The 19,205-nt window shown below is 39.5% G+C and overlaps 1 protein-coding gene across 2 annotated transcripts in view; it reads right to left on the bottom strand.

Annotated features, from left to right (window-relative positions):
• Nucleotides 1-1,874: 1,874 nt before the first annotated feature.
• The window catches only part of LOC144601507 (exocyst complex component 6-like), a 161,371-nt gene continuing 144,040 nt past the window's right edge, over nucleotides 1,875-19,205 (bottom strand). For both annotated transcript variants that reach the window (XM_078413722.1, XM_078413723.1), the window contains 2 exons: nucleotides 12,871-12,983; nucleotides 1,875-3,033 (listed from right to left, as the gene is read on the bottom strand). In XM_078413722.1, coding sequence (XP_078269848.1) covers nucleotides 2,901-3,033; nucleotides 12,871-12,983 — 246 coding nt within the window. In that variant the 3' untranslated portion in view covers nucleotides 1,875-2,900. The remainder of the gene's footprint in view (nucleotides 3,034-12,870; nucleotides 12,984-19,205) is intronic.

The raw sequence follows: 19,205 nt of genomic DNA, 5'->3' as shown, positions 1-19,205 counted from the left end.
TTCCCCTGAGGGAGACCGTGAGAACAAGAAAGAGGAGGGCGATGTCAGAGATGATCCAAATTAATGCGAGGGCCGGGTGGAAGAGTTAGTGGTCCAGTAAATGAAATCAATGTGTGAGTGCAGGAGGCAGCCCCAATGCAGTCGTCGATGTAGTGGAGTTGGGGGATAGTTCCCATGTGCACTTGGAAGAGGAGTGTCCCCCTACCTTTATTCTCACCTCCATCCAGGGACCCCCGCATTCCTTCCAGGTGAGACAGAGGTTTACGTTGACCTCGTCTAACCTGATTTACTGCATCCAGTGTTCCCGGTGTGGCCACATGTCCAGCAGTGAGGCCAAGCATCAACTCTGCGACCATTTCAGCAACCAAGGCCTACTGGATCTCCCGGTTGCTAACCACTTTAACTGCTCATCCCATTTCCATACTGACCTTCCTGTCTTGGGCCTCCTCCAAAGCCAGAAGGCCACCACACACAAACTGGACGCACAGCACCTCATATTCTGCTCGGGTAGCTTGCAATCCAACAGCATGAATATTGAATTCTCCAATTTTAGATCACTTCAAGCCCCCCTGCTCCCGCCCACCTTCATTCTCTGCACCTATCTCTTCCCCTCCCCCTCCAACCTATGTCCCACCTGGTCTCGCACTTATTACTCCCTTCCCCATCCATCTACATTCCTTCATCTTGCTTCACAATTTGCAGCTCTTCAATCCTTTTGTCTCACACCTATCTTTTCATCTCTAGCCTTTGTTCAACCATCTGCCTATCAGACCCTTACCCCTCACCAGTACCTACCTCTTACTTGCCAGGCTTTGACCAGTTCCTCCTCTCTTCCAGCTTTCTTCCCCTCTTTCCCCCCACCACATTCAGTCTGAAGAAGGGTCCCAATGCAAAACATCACCTATCTATGTTCTCAAGATGTGCTACCTGACCCACCGAGTTACTCCAGCACTGTGTCCCAAACCAAGGCAAGTAGTGCAAAAGTCATTTAAAAATAATAATCCTGCACTAGTTACAAATATGACAATACAATCAGACCTTTTGGGAAGTCAATATACAATATCTCAATTAGAGAAAATTGATGAGTCAGGTGAAAATGGCCAAAATAACGTCAGCAATGAAAAATATTTTTGGAGTGTAAAGAATGCCAGAGAGTGACTAATATAATAACAATCAAAATATTTGATGGTATCAAGCAGCAAAACCAATGCTTCGTTGATCTAGCATAGCAAATGGCTCACATCAGGAGTTGCTTTGACCCATTAAACCATTAAGAAGGCTCTAATGTCTCCCCTTCAGAAAGACATCATTCTCTTTGGCACCTCAGTCATGAATCTTGGTCTTAATTTTCCATCTTATGATCATGCTGTAATATCCTTTTATTGTTATAAAATGTGCTAAAACCTGTCGGTTTTATTCCAATACCCGCTGTCAATGTGGTACTTTATAGAAGTGAATATGTTTGCATGAAGGCTTCATGAATGACCCATAAATTGAAGATTTAAGGAGAGATTAACGAGAGTGGCATTCACGTGGAAGGATAAAGAGTTATTCTCATATTAAAACATTAATGACTTCACTCGGAAAGATTAATGACAGAAACCTTCATGTTGAAACATTATTGGGAGTGACCCTCATTAGTGCAATAATGAAGGTGACTCACATAATGAAGAATTAATGAATGATACAAATTAAAACATTAATGAGTAACCTTTTGGGAAATCTTAAATTGGAATAATAGATATTGATAGTACCTTGAAAGATACTAATATGAAATGTATAATTCCAAAATACAACAATCATTTCTAAATCTCATGCAAAATTATAGCCATTGATAAACATTATCCAGCAAAATAAAATCAAGACATTGAAAGTAACAATTAAAAAGTGCTCAGGGTTACTTTTATTGCAGAGTAGAAATAAAGTACTGCAATACATCAATGTACAGAATTTAATATCCTTCATTAATGTCTGTCTTATAAACAAGAGTCAACAAACTGGGAGGTCAAACAGTAAGATAATGGAACTATACACCACATTTCCTATTGATTGTGCAAAGAAAGATCCGATCTGAAAATCAGAATGAAACTACTATCATTTTTCTCCAATTGTTTTTGAATCAAGGTGAAAACTGTATCTGAAAGGAGAAAATGGGTTGAAGTAGACCAAAAGTTATATTCCTTCTGATGAGTGAGAAGTGCTTCTAGTTAGTTTTAATATTTTAGCAAAAAATCAAAATTCACAATAGTGCAGCCCTGAGTAAAAACATAAAAAAATACAAATGTACGTGCAATCATATCTGTAACGTGAAGGTAAAACATTCCCAAACATCTCCTCCAGAACAAGAATAGCGAAAACAAAATTAGACGGAACAAAGCAGGCAACACATACCAAACTGTGGTCGATAAAGTGAAAATTAAACAACAGCCAACTCTATGCAAGATTGGAACATCATGCCTTTCTTTTTTTATTTACAAAGTTATGTCACAGTCACTCCACAAAAGTTAGCAGTGCAACGACTAAACAAAAAAATTACATTGCAACTGTAACTTGCAAATCTGTGAAATGTTTTAACACGCACACCTAACTTCATATCGACTGCCTATCCATCATTCGATTTTGTAATGTATTTAGTTTTCCAGTGTCCTTAAACAAATTAACTATGAACATCTGCAGCGTGGAGTACAGACCATTGCACATATTCAGAAAGTCTCAAAACACCAAATTCTGCATGATTTGAAAAATACATACAAAATATTTCCCTTTTATTTTATACCAGTACACCCTTTACATTCCTAATTGGTTTGCTCTGTTGGTACTTGACATTCTTTTACATTCTGTTGTACACAAATGCTGGCTGAAGAATCACAGGGCAGGAACAAAATAACCAGGGCAACAGGCTATGTGTGTTGGGACATGCCATTGACCAAACTGCGTAGTTGCTTCACGACTGTCTCGATTAGTTTCTGTTTATCACGGTCATTTTTTCTGAACTGAGAAAATATAATGTTTTTTTTGTTGGTATCTTTGATTCTGCAAAATAAATGAACCACATTTTTAGTGTTTCATATCTGCTAAATAAATTGAGACAAATGTTACCACATTAATCCATCAACAAAAGACCACAGCATCCAAAGCAGGAGAAATGATGTTCAAAAGTACAACTTGCGGTAGCATGTCATGTTAGGAGTATAAAGATCAGCTTCCCAATGTTCCCTCTCCCAAAGGTTTAGTCAGATAGCTCTGATATCCGTCCTCTGCTTCACACTTAATGTTGAACACCTATCACACCATAAGCACTGATCGACACTATACAAAGTGATCTCAATACGAAGTGTTAATGGAACTCAGTGGGTCAGGCAGCATCTGTGGAGGGAAGGGATAGGTGACGCTTTGGGTTGAAGAAGCATCCCAACCCAAAACATTGTCTGTCTATTCCCTCCACAGATGCTGCCTGACATGCCGCGTTCCTCCAGCATTCTGTGCATTGCTCAAGATTGAGAATCTCCGAGCACTTCAACTCCCCCTCCCATTCTGACCTTTCTGTCATGGGCCTCCTCCAGTGCCATAGTGAGGCCCACCGGAAATTGGAGGAACAGCACCTCATATTTCGCTTTGGCAGCTTGCAGCCCAGTGGTATGAACAGCGACTTCTCCAACTTTAGATAGTTCCTCTGTCCCTCTCTTCCCCTCCTCCTTCCCAGATCTCCCTCTATCTTCCTGTCTCCACCTATATCCTTCCTTTGTCCCGCCCCCCTGACATCAGTCTGAAGAAGGGTCTCGACCCGAAACGTCGCCCATTCCTTCTCTCCTGAGATGCTGCCTGACCTGCTGAGTTACTCCAGCATTTTGTGAATAAATACCTTCGATTTGTACCAGCATCTGCAGTTATTTTCTTATACTAAATTTTTCTTTTCTGTATTAACTTTAATTTATATGCTGTAATTGTAATTCTTTTTTTGCACAATCCGCAGGCATTGCCACTTTCATTTCATTGCACATCGTGTATGTGTATGTGACAAATAAACTTCACTTGACTTGACTTGCTGAGCACATTATGAGCAGATACATGCCACAAGATGGGCAGGTAAATGCCACATGATAAGCTTTCCATGATATCTCTCATCACATAATGACAATGTCAATTTATAGGGCAGCGATTGGCTAGATTGGATTTGACATGCTTGTTCCATACAATATTTTCATTGTGGTAGGGTTGAGAACATTGTGGGGAAACCCCAAAGGATTTCCAATTCATCATGTTAACCACAGAACCTCAATTACTGAGCAAACCTGTCATTATTTCTCAGAAGCACATTGTTGCAATATCTTCTTGCGTGCATAGGTGTCAAGTTATGTCTAAATGCTTCTGAGAATTACAGTAGAACATTTTGCTATGTTTAAGCAACTATACCAAAAGCAAGTGGCTGTTTGATGACTCTTTACCCAAGAGAGGATATTGTGAATTATTGGTAAGCTCAGTGATGATCTAACCTTGCATTAATGTTGAGGGAGAAAACAGTAAGCAAATAATATATTAATTACTCTTGGATGCCTCTTTGAAGCTGGGACTGGGTGGTTTGAATGCAGACTACCTGCGGGATGCATGACGCAAGACTTGAAATATCTTTTTAAGACCTTCTACATTGGCAATGCTTTGACCAGGCAAATGAAAGTGATTGGGTGTGTCAATCAACCTTGATGACCATCGTACTGCAATTGACCTGGATCGATTTTACATTTGAAAATCAAATCCAATTATTCTTCACTATGTTTTCACATATGTTTGATAAAATGATCTAACCTTGGTGTCAGTTGTAATTTTTGGTTCTTCTGTTCTTTAAACAGACTCTTTCCTGAGTAAGTTGATATTGTGGTAAAATAAACTGTTGGGAAGCACAGTGTGCTCCACTTTTCACTCATTGGCCAATGTGGTTGTCAATAAATACTGTTAGAAAGATCAGTAACAACTCAGCCTACTCTAATTTCTGAGCAAATATTGGGAATTGCAGGACAATGGATCTGCAATGGAAAACATTCATTTCATCTCCATCACCCTTTAAAAGCAACCATTTACAAACAGCAACAACCTGGGATGCTTTTGAAAGCTCTTCTCACTCACACCAGTCATTCGCTCTCTCACGGCATGTAAACAAACAAAAGAAGGGTCCCGACCCGAAACGTCACCCATCCTTTTGCTCCAGAGATGCTGCCTGACCCGCTGAGTTGCTCCAGCACTTTGTGTCTATGTTGGTATAAACCAATAATCTGCACTTCTTTGTTTCTAAAATTATGCATAATCTTTGCGAAGGTGGGTAACTAGATCAGGACACTGGTGGAATTCTCTTTCCATATGTACACATCTAGTATAATTTTTAATTGTGTTATAATGCTTAGTTTAATAGCGAAATATGGACTTTGGCAAGCTTAGAAATGTATTGAAAAACTGGAGATAGTATACTGACACCACTGGCAGGAAGGCTCAATTACAGCATGGTCACCAAAGCAGGAATGTTAAAAGATGAATAGTGAATAAACACACATGTAACTGAGACATACTTAAACCATACTTGAAAATTTTTGAGTTGACAGTTATTAATACTTTCTGCACAGGGTTTCCTCGTCTCTCTTTTTAAATGCTATCTGGTAAACAACCACATCTAACGTATTTTCTACCAAATTTTATTCGCACTCAATTAGATGTTCAATGAACTTCCACTTCAAATAGTCCACTTGTGATCGGTAATTAAATTTGCACTGAAATCTAATCATGACTTCTAATTACTTTGCTGCAAAACCTCATTTAACCTTCGTTAAAATAAACCACAGACCATATTCAAGAAATTATAACCCAAATTAAATGGGCTATTAGCTGGTATGATTAACTTTTGAACAAAATTTTAAGAGTACTTTATGAAAGTTGTGTTCAGCTTTGGTACTCTTGTACGGTGGGTGATACAGAAATCATGGGAAGATTCAGAGCAGGGTCACAAAAATAATTACCAGTGTTTAAAAGCTTAATTTACTCAGAAATGACTTTGCAGACGCATAAATGAAAGTGGTAACGAACCAATCCAAAATTTTAAATGGGCCATGCTCTCGTTGATAGATTATTTGTTAGAATGGGGAATACGATAGATATATGTTATGCAAGGGTAGATTATAGTTAACACTCTTTCCCAGGGTATTCTGTTACTTTGAACAAGTTACTAGCTTGTGCGGAGTGCTAATTCTTTACACTTGGAAAAAGTTCGCTATTTCAAGCATAATCAAAATAGTCTTTTGAGCTAGATCTTGTCGATTTAAAAACATTGGACAAGAATTCTTTAGATTTTTATCCCCCTGGAACTGTATTTTTTTTTCTTCATGATATTTAAATCAATTTTAATGCTCTTAGGTTGTCCACATCTTTTATACTGTCCACAGACTCTCCACTCAGATACATGTCTAAGAACTAGAGGCAATTTAAAGGAATCCCCCAAGGCTAGTTCACCTGTTATTTATGTCCAATGTTGGGTAAAGCTCAGAGAAAAAAAACAGAATGCATGACGTTGGCTGCTGTGTGGAGTAAAGGAAGGGGGAAAAAACCCCAGAAACCTACATAACTACCAATCATTTACTGCACAACATTCGTGTAGGAAAATAACTGCAGATGCTGGTACAAATTGAATGTATCACAAAATGCTGGAGTAACTCAGCAGGTCAGGCAGCATCTCAGGAGAGAAGGAATGGGTGATTCGGGTCGACACCCTTTTTCAGACTGATGTCAGAGGAGGGGCCGGGACAAAGATAGGATGTAGTTGGACTCAGGAAGATAGTGGGAGAACTGGGAAGGGGGAGGGGAAAGAGTGGGACAGAGTATCTAAAGTTAGAGAAATCAATGTTCATACCGCTGGGGTGTAAGCTGCCCAAGCAAAATATGAGATGCTGTTCCTCCAATTTGCAGTGGGCCTCACTATGACAATGGAAGGGCCAATGACAGAAAGGTCAGACTGGGAGTGGGAGGGGGAGTTGAAGTGCTGAGCCACCGGGAGATCAGGTTGGTTAAGGCGGACTGCACAACTTTCAATCATTCAGATGCTGAAACTACCTTCATGCATTGTTGTAGAATTTCATCATTCACATCTATGGTTTAATCGCAAAATGCTGGAGTAACTCAGCAGGTCAGGCAGCATCTCGGGAGAGAAGGACTGAAGAAGGGTCTCGACCCGAAACGTCACCCATTCCTTCTCTCCCGAGATGCTGCCTGACCTGCTGAGTTACTCCAGCATTTTGTGAATAAATCGATTTGTACCAGCATCTGCAGTTATTTTCTTATACATATGGTTTAATCGTGTGGAGTATATTTTGTTTTAGATTACACAGTAATTCCATTAACTCTTAATTATTCTAACTGAAGTATTTGATTTGAATTAACACTGCAGAAGATTAAATCCAGCCCCTATGGTGAGGGTGAAAAGTGGGAGATAATGGGGGAAGTGCAGAGCAAATTGACCGTGGGATTTGTACAGAAAATATTCCTGCTGCCACTAAGTGGGGTGGAGGAGGAGTAGGTTGAATTAGGTCAGCAGGACATTAAGATAACCAAACTAAAGTATAGATAAGAATAGATTTAGTTATTTATAGCTCAGAATGACTGAAGATTTCATCATTCCAGTTGATCAAAAAGCCGAATCTATCATTTGGCTGAACAATGTTGTCTGATAGAAGGCATAAGTAAAAGTACTCTGTCGCTTCGAGTACAGATCTAGATAACTCAGTGTTCAATTCAGTTGTGAACTCAATGCTTCACCCGTGGATTTACAGATTCTTTGTTCTGGAACTTTGTACATATGATGCACATATGCATTTAGACATTTGGGCACATGCAGTGATGTCAAATGGCAAACAGTTTCCATTTTAATAGCCCTGACACAAAATTGTTCTGCACCAACATGGGCTGGGTCTGAATATTGAAGTCGACCTTATCCAGAGAGGCCAGTTTTTGCATTACTTAAAGGATGTTTAACTTTACCTGGTAGACCGTCAGGGTTTGAAGCACCATTCTCCTTTAGGTGGTTTCTTACGGACTGTGAATGTTCACATCAGCTACCAATCCCCACCTCATAATCAGCCAAGCCCCCAACCCTTCCTATTCTCCCCACAATGATTCACCTGCAATCCCAGGCCAATCTTCCCCCTGACCTACTTTCCCCCTATTTGCCTCTGACACAATCCTCTCCTGTCACAACCCCAACACTCTGGCCTGATCCTCCAAATGATCTGTAAAACTCAACATCTCCTCCTCCATAATCCAAATCAAGTACAGTTTCTCAGTGATGTAATCAGTCAGTACAATGCATCCTACATCTTAATGCAAAATTGGAAAACTTGAAATGTGTCCCATGAAAAGTCTTTCTCAATTCTCAATTCTGTCTGCAGTTTATAAATTAAACTCTTGAATACTAGACACTCAAAAGTGTTGTTGGACGAATTTTGCACTTTCAGGATGATTTCCTTTACCGACACAAATATTCTTAAACATGGTGAGTGGCACATTGGTAGAGTTGCTGCCTTGCAGCGTCAGAGACCTGGGTTCGATCCCAATTACTGATGCTGTCTGTACGGAGTTTGCACATTCTCCCTGTGACTGCATGTGTTTCCTCCGGGTACTCTGGTTTTATCCCACATTCCGAAGACGAGCAGGTTTGTAGGTTTATTTGACTTCTCTAAATTGTGCCTAGAGTGTAGGATAGAGCTCGTGTCAGTGTGGACTCGGTGGGCCAAATGGCCTGTTTCCAGGCTGCATCTCTAAAATGAAAACTAAAACATTATTCACAGCAGAGTGGAGGAGTTCTTGCACAATTGTATTCAATATTTCTCTCAATAAAATAACTATTGAATAAAATCAATGAAATTACTGAGAACAATTACCTAAGTATCAATTTAACACCTATCATGGAGCCCTGCTGGGTGCAAATTAGCTGTTTGTTTTTCTATTTCACAGTACTGACTTCATGACACCAGAACTTCATTGGCTATCAGGAACTTTAGGACACTTAAATGTCGTGAAAAGCACTATATGAATTCATAAGGACAAAAACTCCCTTGTTCTTAACTTGAGTTAAGTGCATGAATTGGTGAGGGATAAGAGTCCAGTGTACCTTGGTGGACAACAATTGAAATGAAATGAAGCAACAATGGCAGAAAATTGCAGGAGAGATTAGTAGTAGGAATTAGTAGCAGAAAACCCTGCTGCAATGTCTCAAGACATTCTAAACATTACTTCAAAACTAGGTGGGCAAATGTAGCCCTGCAGAACTCATACTCTCACCACTTTTCCCAATCTTAACATCTCATAACCACCCCCACACTCACAAATAATCCGTACCATATTAACACACGTTGCTTTGTGTTAACACAAAGCCCATTGTAGAAGAGAGGTGGAAACTAATCTTGTCCAGTTTGAAGAGGCATCTGATAGTCCTGGTAATGGGGCCAGGATTGGGAGCACGCAAGGCTTGAAGAAGCCAATGATACCAAAGGTGAAGGTAATGCAAACACGTGGTCAACTCTTTTAGATGTCCCGGCTCTAAAAGCACAATATACATAGTTGTTGAGTGCTCCCTTTACAATGATCTGATCTCACCATTACCAGAATCTTGAATATTACAGTCTCACAGGGAGTCCCAACTCGTTGGCTCACCCATTCAACTTCACATATGGAAGTCTGGGAATCTTGACTGACACTGCAGTGAACGTTTCCAGTATTTAATTCACAACCCGTCCTCAATGCTCAATTTGAAAAAAATGTGGAAGCAGTAATGGCCTCCAGTTTGAATAAGCACACTCTTCAGCCATAACAACACAGCTGTGAGAAGATTAAATGAGTGGTTCAATGTGGAAGCCAGGACATGTCTATAGAATGAAATGATTTATAGACAGTGCCCTTTTCTGCTGTACAATCCTAGTCTTCCTGACCCACCGATGGATTATAATGGCACACCAGAAAACATAATAATGCAGCGGTTGAGTCATGTTTTACTGAACTGAGTGATTTCCATTGTCTTTTTGTTGTAATCAGTGAATGTTTAAATACCAAACTTCTGTTAGGGCGTTTCAGATTTCTTAACATTCTTGTTATCCAATAAAAAAATTTATGAAGCCAGGTGTTTCTATAATGATTGTTAATCTTAAAAGGAATCTTCATATGGTCAAATAGTGTGGACGAGGTCTGTTTTTATTAATGGCTCTGTTCAATTCAGAGCTATCACAATGATGTGATTTTAGCAAGGTTGTGTTTTGTAGGTTGCATTTCTCCAACCGTTTACAGCACAGAGAGTGACATTGGTCAGCATTTCGATAACCCCAAGTCAATGCTAATGCTTCCATCTTACATTGGCAATGGAATCCTGCAGATTTACAGTGAACAGGTAGCCTCTCATTTTCCAAGTTATCAACTCCTGTTTCAAACTGCACTCTTGAGGATTGGAGTGCAATCCTCAAGAGGTGCTCTATGCTTCAAAGCATGCCTTGGCAAAAGAAGACCTTCCTTGTTACCGTCTGCAGACATGCTACATCTGGATGTCTTTCGGCAAACATCAAAATCTCAGATTGTTAAGTATCCACGTTGACAAAGTGTCTGAGCCTTGCTTGGGACAATAGACAATAGGTGCAGGAGTAGGCCATTCAGCCCTTCGAGCCAGCACCGCCATTCAATGCGATCATGGCTGATCACTCTCAATCAGTACCCCGTTCCTGCCTTCTCCCCATACCCCCTCACTCCGCTATCCTTAAGAGCTCTATCCAGCTCTCTCTTGAAAGCATCCAACGAACTGGCCTCCACTGCCTTCTGAGGCAGAGAATTCCACACCTTCACCACTCTCTGACTGAAAAAGTTCTTCCTCATCTCCGTTCTAAATGGCCTACCCCTTATTCTTAAACTGTGGCCCCTTGTTCTGGACTCCCCCAACATTGGGAACATGTTTCCTGCCTCTAATGTGTCCAATCCCCTAATTACCTTATATGTTTCAATAAGATCCCCCCTCATCCTTCTAAATTCCAGTGTATACAAGACATAAGGATACCCCCAATTTGGTGCAGAACCCAAGTTCTGTTGAAGATCCTGATGTCATTCTCCATGAGGTTCCTTGGATATAATGCTCCTCAGAGGTGGAGCAACGCCCCATTATACTGCGGGATGATAAAACCAGGATAGGAGCTCTTCTTTCCCTACTCCTTTGTGGTTCGCTCTGTCTATAACCCTTCACCTTTAGCTTTCGCAGGACATCCAATGGAACCACTACTGGAGAATTCAAGGCAAGGTAATAACTGGAGAAATTACTGTGGAGCACATCATTACCAAATGTTTCAGTTTGGCATCTCTGCTTCTACAATATCCAACGGCAATATCCAACCATCTCTGCAGTACAATGTATCCTCAAATGAAATATGGCTGAGTAACCCTTTAAAAAGCAATTGGAAAATGTCAAAACAGGCAGCATTCGTCAAGAAAGATTTTGGGATGAAGAATTCATTGGATATTTTTGCTGAATGACATTGAATATAACCATTTCTCTCTTTACTGACCATCGTTTTTATTTCAGAATTTCACATTTTCCTCTTGTCCTCCTTTAAATAGCACAACTAGATGTTTATTAAGCAGACAAATGAAAAGCAATTTCAGCTGGCAATGGTGAAAGTGATCATTGTCTAAGATGTCATCGGTTCACATTTAGTGTTTACGCTAGTTTATAATGTGGATGAAAATTTTTAAGTTAAATGTTTTACCGCATTTACGTAGAATTATTGTGCTCGAGCAAAATCTGCACCAGTACAATTAAATTCACCCATTAATACATAAAATCTCACAACACAAATGAATCTTAAGTTCAAGTTCTTTCTATCATTAACATTTCTTCTTCACCTACACAGTTTGTTCTCCTGAACTTTTTTATTATAGACAATTTATACACTCATTTCACTCCAGATGGTTATTGATGGGTATATTCTATAATTCTATGAAGATGAGTTAGACACACAGCCTGGGTAAAACGATTATTTATTCATTACCATAGTGTATGAATAATGAACCCTGGCGTTGAAGCCACTGTTAGAACCATTCCCAAAATGCAGCATCGGAAATTTAAAGCTCTAGGGCAACAACCATAATTCATTTCTGTCTGACAAAGAAACGTGCTCAGATTATAAGAAAATCAAACTGCATTAAATTGCCCAAAGGCATAGCTTTCAATCTCATTCAGTTAGATGTTAACTGTTTTCTCAAACAGACTTACTGATGCAATATCAATGCAGTTAAAATCAAGCAGATCACAAATATGTTTTGTCAAGACTTCATTAATCTATGATGTTAACGATGCATACATTAATCATGAAAGTGATCACTAACACAAACTAAAATTTCAAAGCATGAACATTCAATTCACAACAATGAATGAGCGACATGAAAACTACTTACCTTTTGTGGATTCTGTATAAGAGAGGAATGACAATGACGATAGCATGGTCAGAAACTACTTCAAATTATTAGAAAGGATAGTTGCTTAAAGCTGTTGGTGCATATTTAACAGTCGACATGGAGAGTGTTGGTATAGTGAGTTGAGAATAACATTCTGTATTTCAAATGCTACCATAAGTGCAATATACCTTACAGGCAGTAGAAATTTGGATAGAGTTCTACAAAAATCTTAGATTTAATAAAACGTATTTACATTTATTTTAAATTCTATCCAAGACATGAAAAAGTTGGCAGACTAATAGTTTCCTTCAGAATAGAATTCATTTCAAAATAATTACATGGTCTATGCTATTTTATATTGGGTGGAAATCAGTCTACATGTACACACGTAAAATTGTAAATATGGTTGCTTACTTCTCAAGAAGTATCAGAGCTGTGCTGGGATTTACTCTCAGATACTTGGACGTTGCTTGCCCGTAATCAGCGAGATAAGTTGACCAGTCCCACACCATAAACAGATCAAGTAGCTGCAAAAGACAAGCAGAACACAGTACTGAGCAATATGTTTGGTAAGTGTCCATGTCATTGTATGATTTTGCTCTAAGTACCTTTACTCTGGTGTGAAAACTATCAAAACAAGATTATTTTAAGTTAATTTGAGTCATTTAAAGGACATCTGATTGAGATGCCTTCCAAATTGACCGCACAGTTTTAAACTGATAATGGAATTGAAGCAGAATGCAATACAAATTATTAAACATTCAAGCGGCTCTTTTTATTAAAGTGCAGCAAATCGGAAGAGAAAAAACGAACAAATCTGATCGGTGCGTATCACGTACCGACTAATTTCCTGTCTTAGATTCAAAGTGCTGGCATAACTCAGGTCAGGCAGCATCGCTGGAGAACATGGAAAGTTGATGTTTCGGATGGGGATCCTTCTTCAGATTGATTGTGGGGCAGTCAGAGGAAAAATAAAGCTGGAAGATGGAGGGGCAGGACAGAGCCTGGCAGTATAAGGTGGATTCAGGCAAGGGGGCGGAGTTGATGGGCAGATGGCTGGGCAAAAGCCAGAGATGATCCAACGAAGGATCTCGACCCGAAACATCACCTATTCCTTTTCTCCAGAGGTGCTGCCTGACATGCAGGTATTGCAGCCTTTTGTGTCAGTCCTCAATGAAAAGGCAGAAGACATGTGACTAAAAGGAATGAAGAGTTGCGTATAGTGAAGCTAGAGGAGGGAATGTAGGCGAACGTGGCGAGGAAGGGGAGGAATAGGTGAGAGTCCAGGTGCGGCAGGGGAGGGGCAAAGGATCCTATAAACAGACAAAAGGTTCATGAACTTCTCATTGTTTTTGGGTTGGTGCATTGTCCAACTATTGGGGCATTGTCCAACCATCTGCCTATCAAACATCCACCCCCCCCCCCCACCACCACCACCTGTGTCCACCGATTACTTGCCAGGCTTTGTCCTGCCCCCCCCCCCACCCCCCAAAATCAGTCTGAAGAAGAGTCCCAACCTAAAACGTCACCTGTTCATGTTCTCCAGAGTCAATGCCTGACCATCCGAGTTATGCCAGTACTTAGTGTCTTTTTTTAGAACCCAGCGCCTGCAGTTTCTGGTTCCTACAATGTTAGATTGGGTAATCCATTATGGTCAGCTAGGTGAGCATCAATTAAATGGTGAATCCGAGTGTCACTTCCATTTTTACTTCATCTGTATGCATCTATTTACTGCTGGAAAGCATAACTTGATTTCCCACAGTTTTACTCAATTCAGGTTGGTACAGTAAACCCTTGTTTTAACAGACCCCTTTATCACGGATTTCAGTTGTAGCGACCTGCCCACACCACACCCAGTTGGCAGCACCTGTCCTCCACTTACAGGCCCAGCTTCTGACACCACCCCCGACTAGCAAGGTGCGCCAGCGAGCCCTTCCTCACCCACCACAGGGTCCGATTGACGCTGTTATTGTTGCAGCTCACGTTGCAGCTCCTGGGAATAGTGATTGCTTCAGGCCGCCACCACTGACACAGTGGGGCTCCCTCCCCTCCACTGCCGCCTTTTCCTTTGCTTTGTCCACCCGGCCTCTCCTATTCCCCTCCCATCACCGCTCCTCCCCCAGAGTCGACAACATACTCCACCTTGGAACATGTCGGCAACTGCGGGGAAGGAGGAGGAGGAGGAGGAGGCAGCAGCAGTGGAGCAGCCGAGTGGGCAGAGCGAAGGAAGAAGTGGCAGTGGGTGGGAGGGGAATGGAGCCCCAGGCTGAGCGAGCACACCCTGACTGTAGCGGCGGCCTGAAGAAAGCATGTCCTGTCGGGGCTACAACGCGAGCCACAACAGCAGCCGGTGAATCAATCGGTGAAGAAGGGCTCGCCGGTGCAAACCAGCGCCTAGTTTTGAGGTTAAATGACACAAAGTGTTCGAGTAATTCAGCAAACTGAATCCCGATGTTACCTATCCATGCTCCCCAGAGATACTGCCTGACCCGCTGAGTTACTCCAGCATTTTGTGTCTATCTTTGGTATAAACCAGCATCTGCAGTTCTTTATTTCAACTACATGCAATGATAATCCCTTACTCAGTTATTGCGGACAGTGGCCAATAACAGACACATTCCCCATGGCCCGTTGTGACAAGGATTTACTGGACTCATGCCTCCCTACCATAATTCTCAATATTCATTTAACAGAAATTGTAGCAAGTGCATTTTATTCTCAAAACATATGTACAAATCCTCAGTTTAACATCATATATCATTCCTGAGTAAATGCCAACCTTTAATACCTCTTTAGTGCAGTCAGCAGCATTCTCACCTTTGAAATTGAAGCTCCACTCAAAGAATGATAGAATCCAGACTAACATTTCACTGCTGTACTCAGGCAGTGGTAGAAATGTCTGTTTGATCGTTAAGGTGAGTTGTAAAATGCTCCCTCAAAAACAATGAGAGGTTCATTCATCTCATGTCTGTTCATAGGATCCTTTGTGCAAAATAGCATCTGCCTACAAAGAGCTATTGCACTTCAAAGTAAATGAGCGTCGGTGAAGTACAATTTGCTAAAGTACACTGTAAATACTTGTTCACTTATTATTCCCTCACACTATGTTGTGATTTAAAAAAAGTTAATAATGAAATATGAATGAATATTGTACTCTAACTAATTTTAGAGATGAAAATTGGGTGGGTAACCAACATGGTCCTATCACACACAAATTTCACACCTTCATGATATCAAACTCTACTGTGCCATATTCACAGGGTACTGCAGCACAAAATTGAATTTGCAATTTATCCTTTCGTGACTAGGTTAGGCAATGTACGGAATTCAGTAAACAATATTGGTAGTCTCATAAGGTGGAGGATAACAAGATTTTTGGATGGCAATGTAAACATGATTAGTAGTTTAAAAGGTATTAGAGTCTGTATACTTCATAGAATATGTGGATCATTTGATTCTGTTCTATGTTGAATGCAAACCACACAATCTTGCAGCTTGCCATATCAAATGAAATTGTTTACTTCTACATAGTACAAATCATGACACAAGTTACAATCGAAAGCCTTGACACACTTGCACTTCCAAGGGCTTTCGGTGGCAGTAGACTGAAATATATCTAGTTGCACCACACTTGTATGGGACTAGCTTCCAGTATGGACATAATATTCCTATGCATGTGCTCTTTCAGGGATAATATTCATAATTAAAACACAATTATAACATCTGCAGTCAAAAATTAAGCTTCTAAGGATGAATTTGTTATACATTCACATAAAGAGAAGATAATAATATTCATCTGGGGTAATAAAAGGAAATATTATGCATAGCAAATCTCGGTGATTGTAACATTAAAATACAAGAGGCATTGTCAATATAATGTACACAGACTTGTGGAATCTTTTCATAAGATACCACTGAGATTCCATTAGGGAAAATTAATGAGCATGAAATTAAGAGGTTACAAAACAGAAATAAGTGTGTGTGCGTGTGTTACAGTAAACCTTTACAGAGTGATTGGGCAGTTGGTGGTGTCCCACCAAGTTCAGTACTGGAGTATTACTAGGCATTACGCAGATCAAGGATTCGGATAGAGGCATAGAAAAGGTGGCATCAAAATCCATTCGTAAAATGAAAATAAGAGATAGATACTTTGGAAGACCAGCAGAGGCGACAGGGGGTTGGTTATTGATAGTGTCCTAAAATGTGCCAAATTGAATTCAGTGCCTACGTGATGATTTTAGCTTTTTTGATCAATAAATGTGTTGAGCATGATGGCTCAGTGCTGTTAAAAAGCTCAGAGATGTTGGAGAACGCTCACTGGAGTTTAAAAGCAGTATCTCATGTCGCTATGGTGCAAGCTAATATAATTGTAGACTTCATAATGGAGTGCAGAATATACAAGTGAAGGTAATAATGACTTTATTTATTCTTAATAAGGCCTAACTGGTGATTAACTACTGGAGTCCATTCAACAGGGATGGAAAAAGCAAACTGTTAGCAACTTTAGGGAAAGACAGGAAGGTATAAATCATCAGGAAACTGGCAAGAAATCATTTGAAACATAGAAATGGTATGTTTTCTATTTATTGTTCATTGATTATAGCAGCTGGTGCTGTTAACTTGCGAGTAAGTTCCACTGAAGCAATTGCAACACAAATATCTAGCTTGATATTTCACCACAGCACTCCAGATAATGGCGTGTTATTGGGGGTGCCACCTTTTGCATGAGATATTAAGTAGAGGCCCCATCAGCTGGTATGTGTCCATGCATTACAATAAGATGATTAAATGTCAAATTATTTTGCTGTTCTGAAAGGGGCAAAAAAAGAGTCTTTGTTTTGTTTTTTATTGCTCTAAGCCTAATCATTTCAATACTAACAAAATTGAAATCTGTAAAAAGAAAAAAGTGTCTGAAAAGATGAGCAATAATGACATTTCTTTAGAAGTTGATATTGACAAACAATGAAACAGCTTCAGTGTTGTAGCAGGACTTGTCTTTCAACGAAACAAAGGACTGAACTAGCTGACAGCGGGTTTTGTCAATTCACAGGCATGTCATTAAAATGATGAAGCACCTTGCTGGAGAGGAGAGCTTTTTCAGGAAGAGAGGCAAAAGTATTTGGCTCCCATGGACAATCAAAGAATGGTGCTGACAATTGTAAAAGAGCACCATACATCCATGACCACTTTCGTCAAATGGAAACAGACTATGTGGTCTCAAGTGTTCATATTATGTTGTTAGTAGGGTAAGAGAGGTGAGGAATGAAACACTGTCATAGATTTAAGTGTAGCCTTTAAAATGTAAAGCATACTTTACATTGCTTTGTGCATTTTGGATATGTGAGGCGTTAAGACAATGAATGCATAGTTAGCTGTTTTCTGAAGTTAAAAACAAATTACACTTCCAAAATAGCAATTACTTCTACCTCCCACTTTTCTCTTCTATTGCCTGACATGCTGCAGTCACTGAACCGCAAGCCGTTTAAATCCACACTTTTTAGAGCAGAATCAAAAAAATCTAAAGGGCAATCAGCAGTAGGAGCAAATATCAAAGGAGGCAACATTTGGAATTTCCAAGTAAATCAATGTTTGGTGTTGCTTTTCACACATTGACTATCCCTTCTACAAACACCAATTTAACATAATATTTAACGGTGAATAATGTCCCTGCAAACTTGTAATACTTGACAAAAATTTGGACAAAACGACATTACTCTAAATGTTATAAAATTCAAAACACTTTCAACTTTAGGATTTTACTCATGCATTTTAAGATTCAGGAAAAAAATGATACACTCATTCCTGATACACTGATATACTGATTACTGGTAATGATACACTAAGCATTACTAAACTCAGCAAACAGTGCACTAGATTAATTTTGAATTAATAATTACAGGAATTAATTATGAACAAGTTTAAAAATGTTAAAAACGCAAAATCATTTACACTGTTAACGAGAATATTGCACAAAATTATATTAAGGGCTAAACATGAAGAATAACTGGAAAAATAATGAGGCAACTGAATTTAAATTTGATTATTTAAGCTGAAAATAATTTGAGTAAATTTGGTCATGAATTATTGGTAATTTACCAAATACAATTCAGTTCACTATTTTAAACTCATCATGGATCAATTATTTCATCCCTTAATATTTAAATGAAAAATTCCTTGAATACATGTGCAGTGATAACTGGAGACTAATACGATTAAGATTTTTACTAATGTTATTAGTCTAATTGGAAAAAGAACGGAAAAATATTTTGATTAGAGAAATTTGATCTTTACAATTTCCCAATTAGTGGTTTAAATCCTTCAAAATGTATTCAACAGTGGATGGCATCTTGCCTTATTCTATTCTTGGCTGGACCACAAGGTGGGGCACTTTGTAATTTGGGGAGAAAGAAATGACCACTCAGAATCAGAGATACGGCATGAAAACAGGCCATTCGGCCCACCATGTCCATACTAATTATCATTCACCCATTTGTTCTCATGTTGAACAACACTCATTGCCTATTAAATTCATGGAGTAATGGTGAAATACATGGTCTGAGTCTTCAAACATCATGACCATATGAGAATGCATGATCCATATAGAAAAGAAAAAGAAAAAACAGTAATTCCCATTGAATAAGAACTTCATTTAATAATGAGTCCATTGAACTGCAATAACATTGGATACAGCTACCATTTATTACAAAAGTTACATACCATACACGAGAAAATCCATAACTTGCATGCAT

The sequence above is a fragment of the Rhinoraja longicauda genome, chromosome 16 (genome assembly GCF_053455715.1).
Source record: "Rhinoraja longicauda isolate Sanriku21f chromosome 16, sRhiLon1.1, whole genome shotgun sequence".
In the NCBI taxonomy this organism is placed as follows: domain Eukaryota; kingdom Metazoa; phylum Chordata; class Chondrichthyes; order Rajiformes; family Arhynchobatidae; genus Rhinoraja; species Rhinoraja longicauda.
The sequence above is the reverse complement of the archived record's forward strand: the minus strand, read 5'-3'. Positions and strand labels throughout refer to the sequence as shown.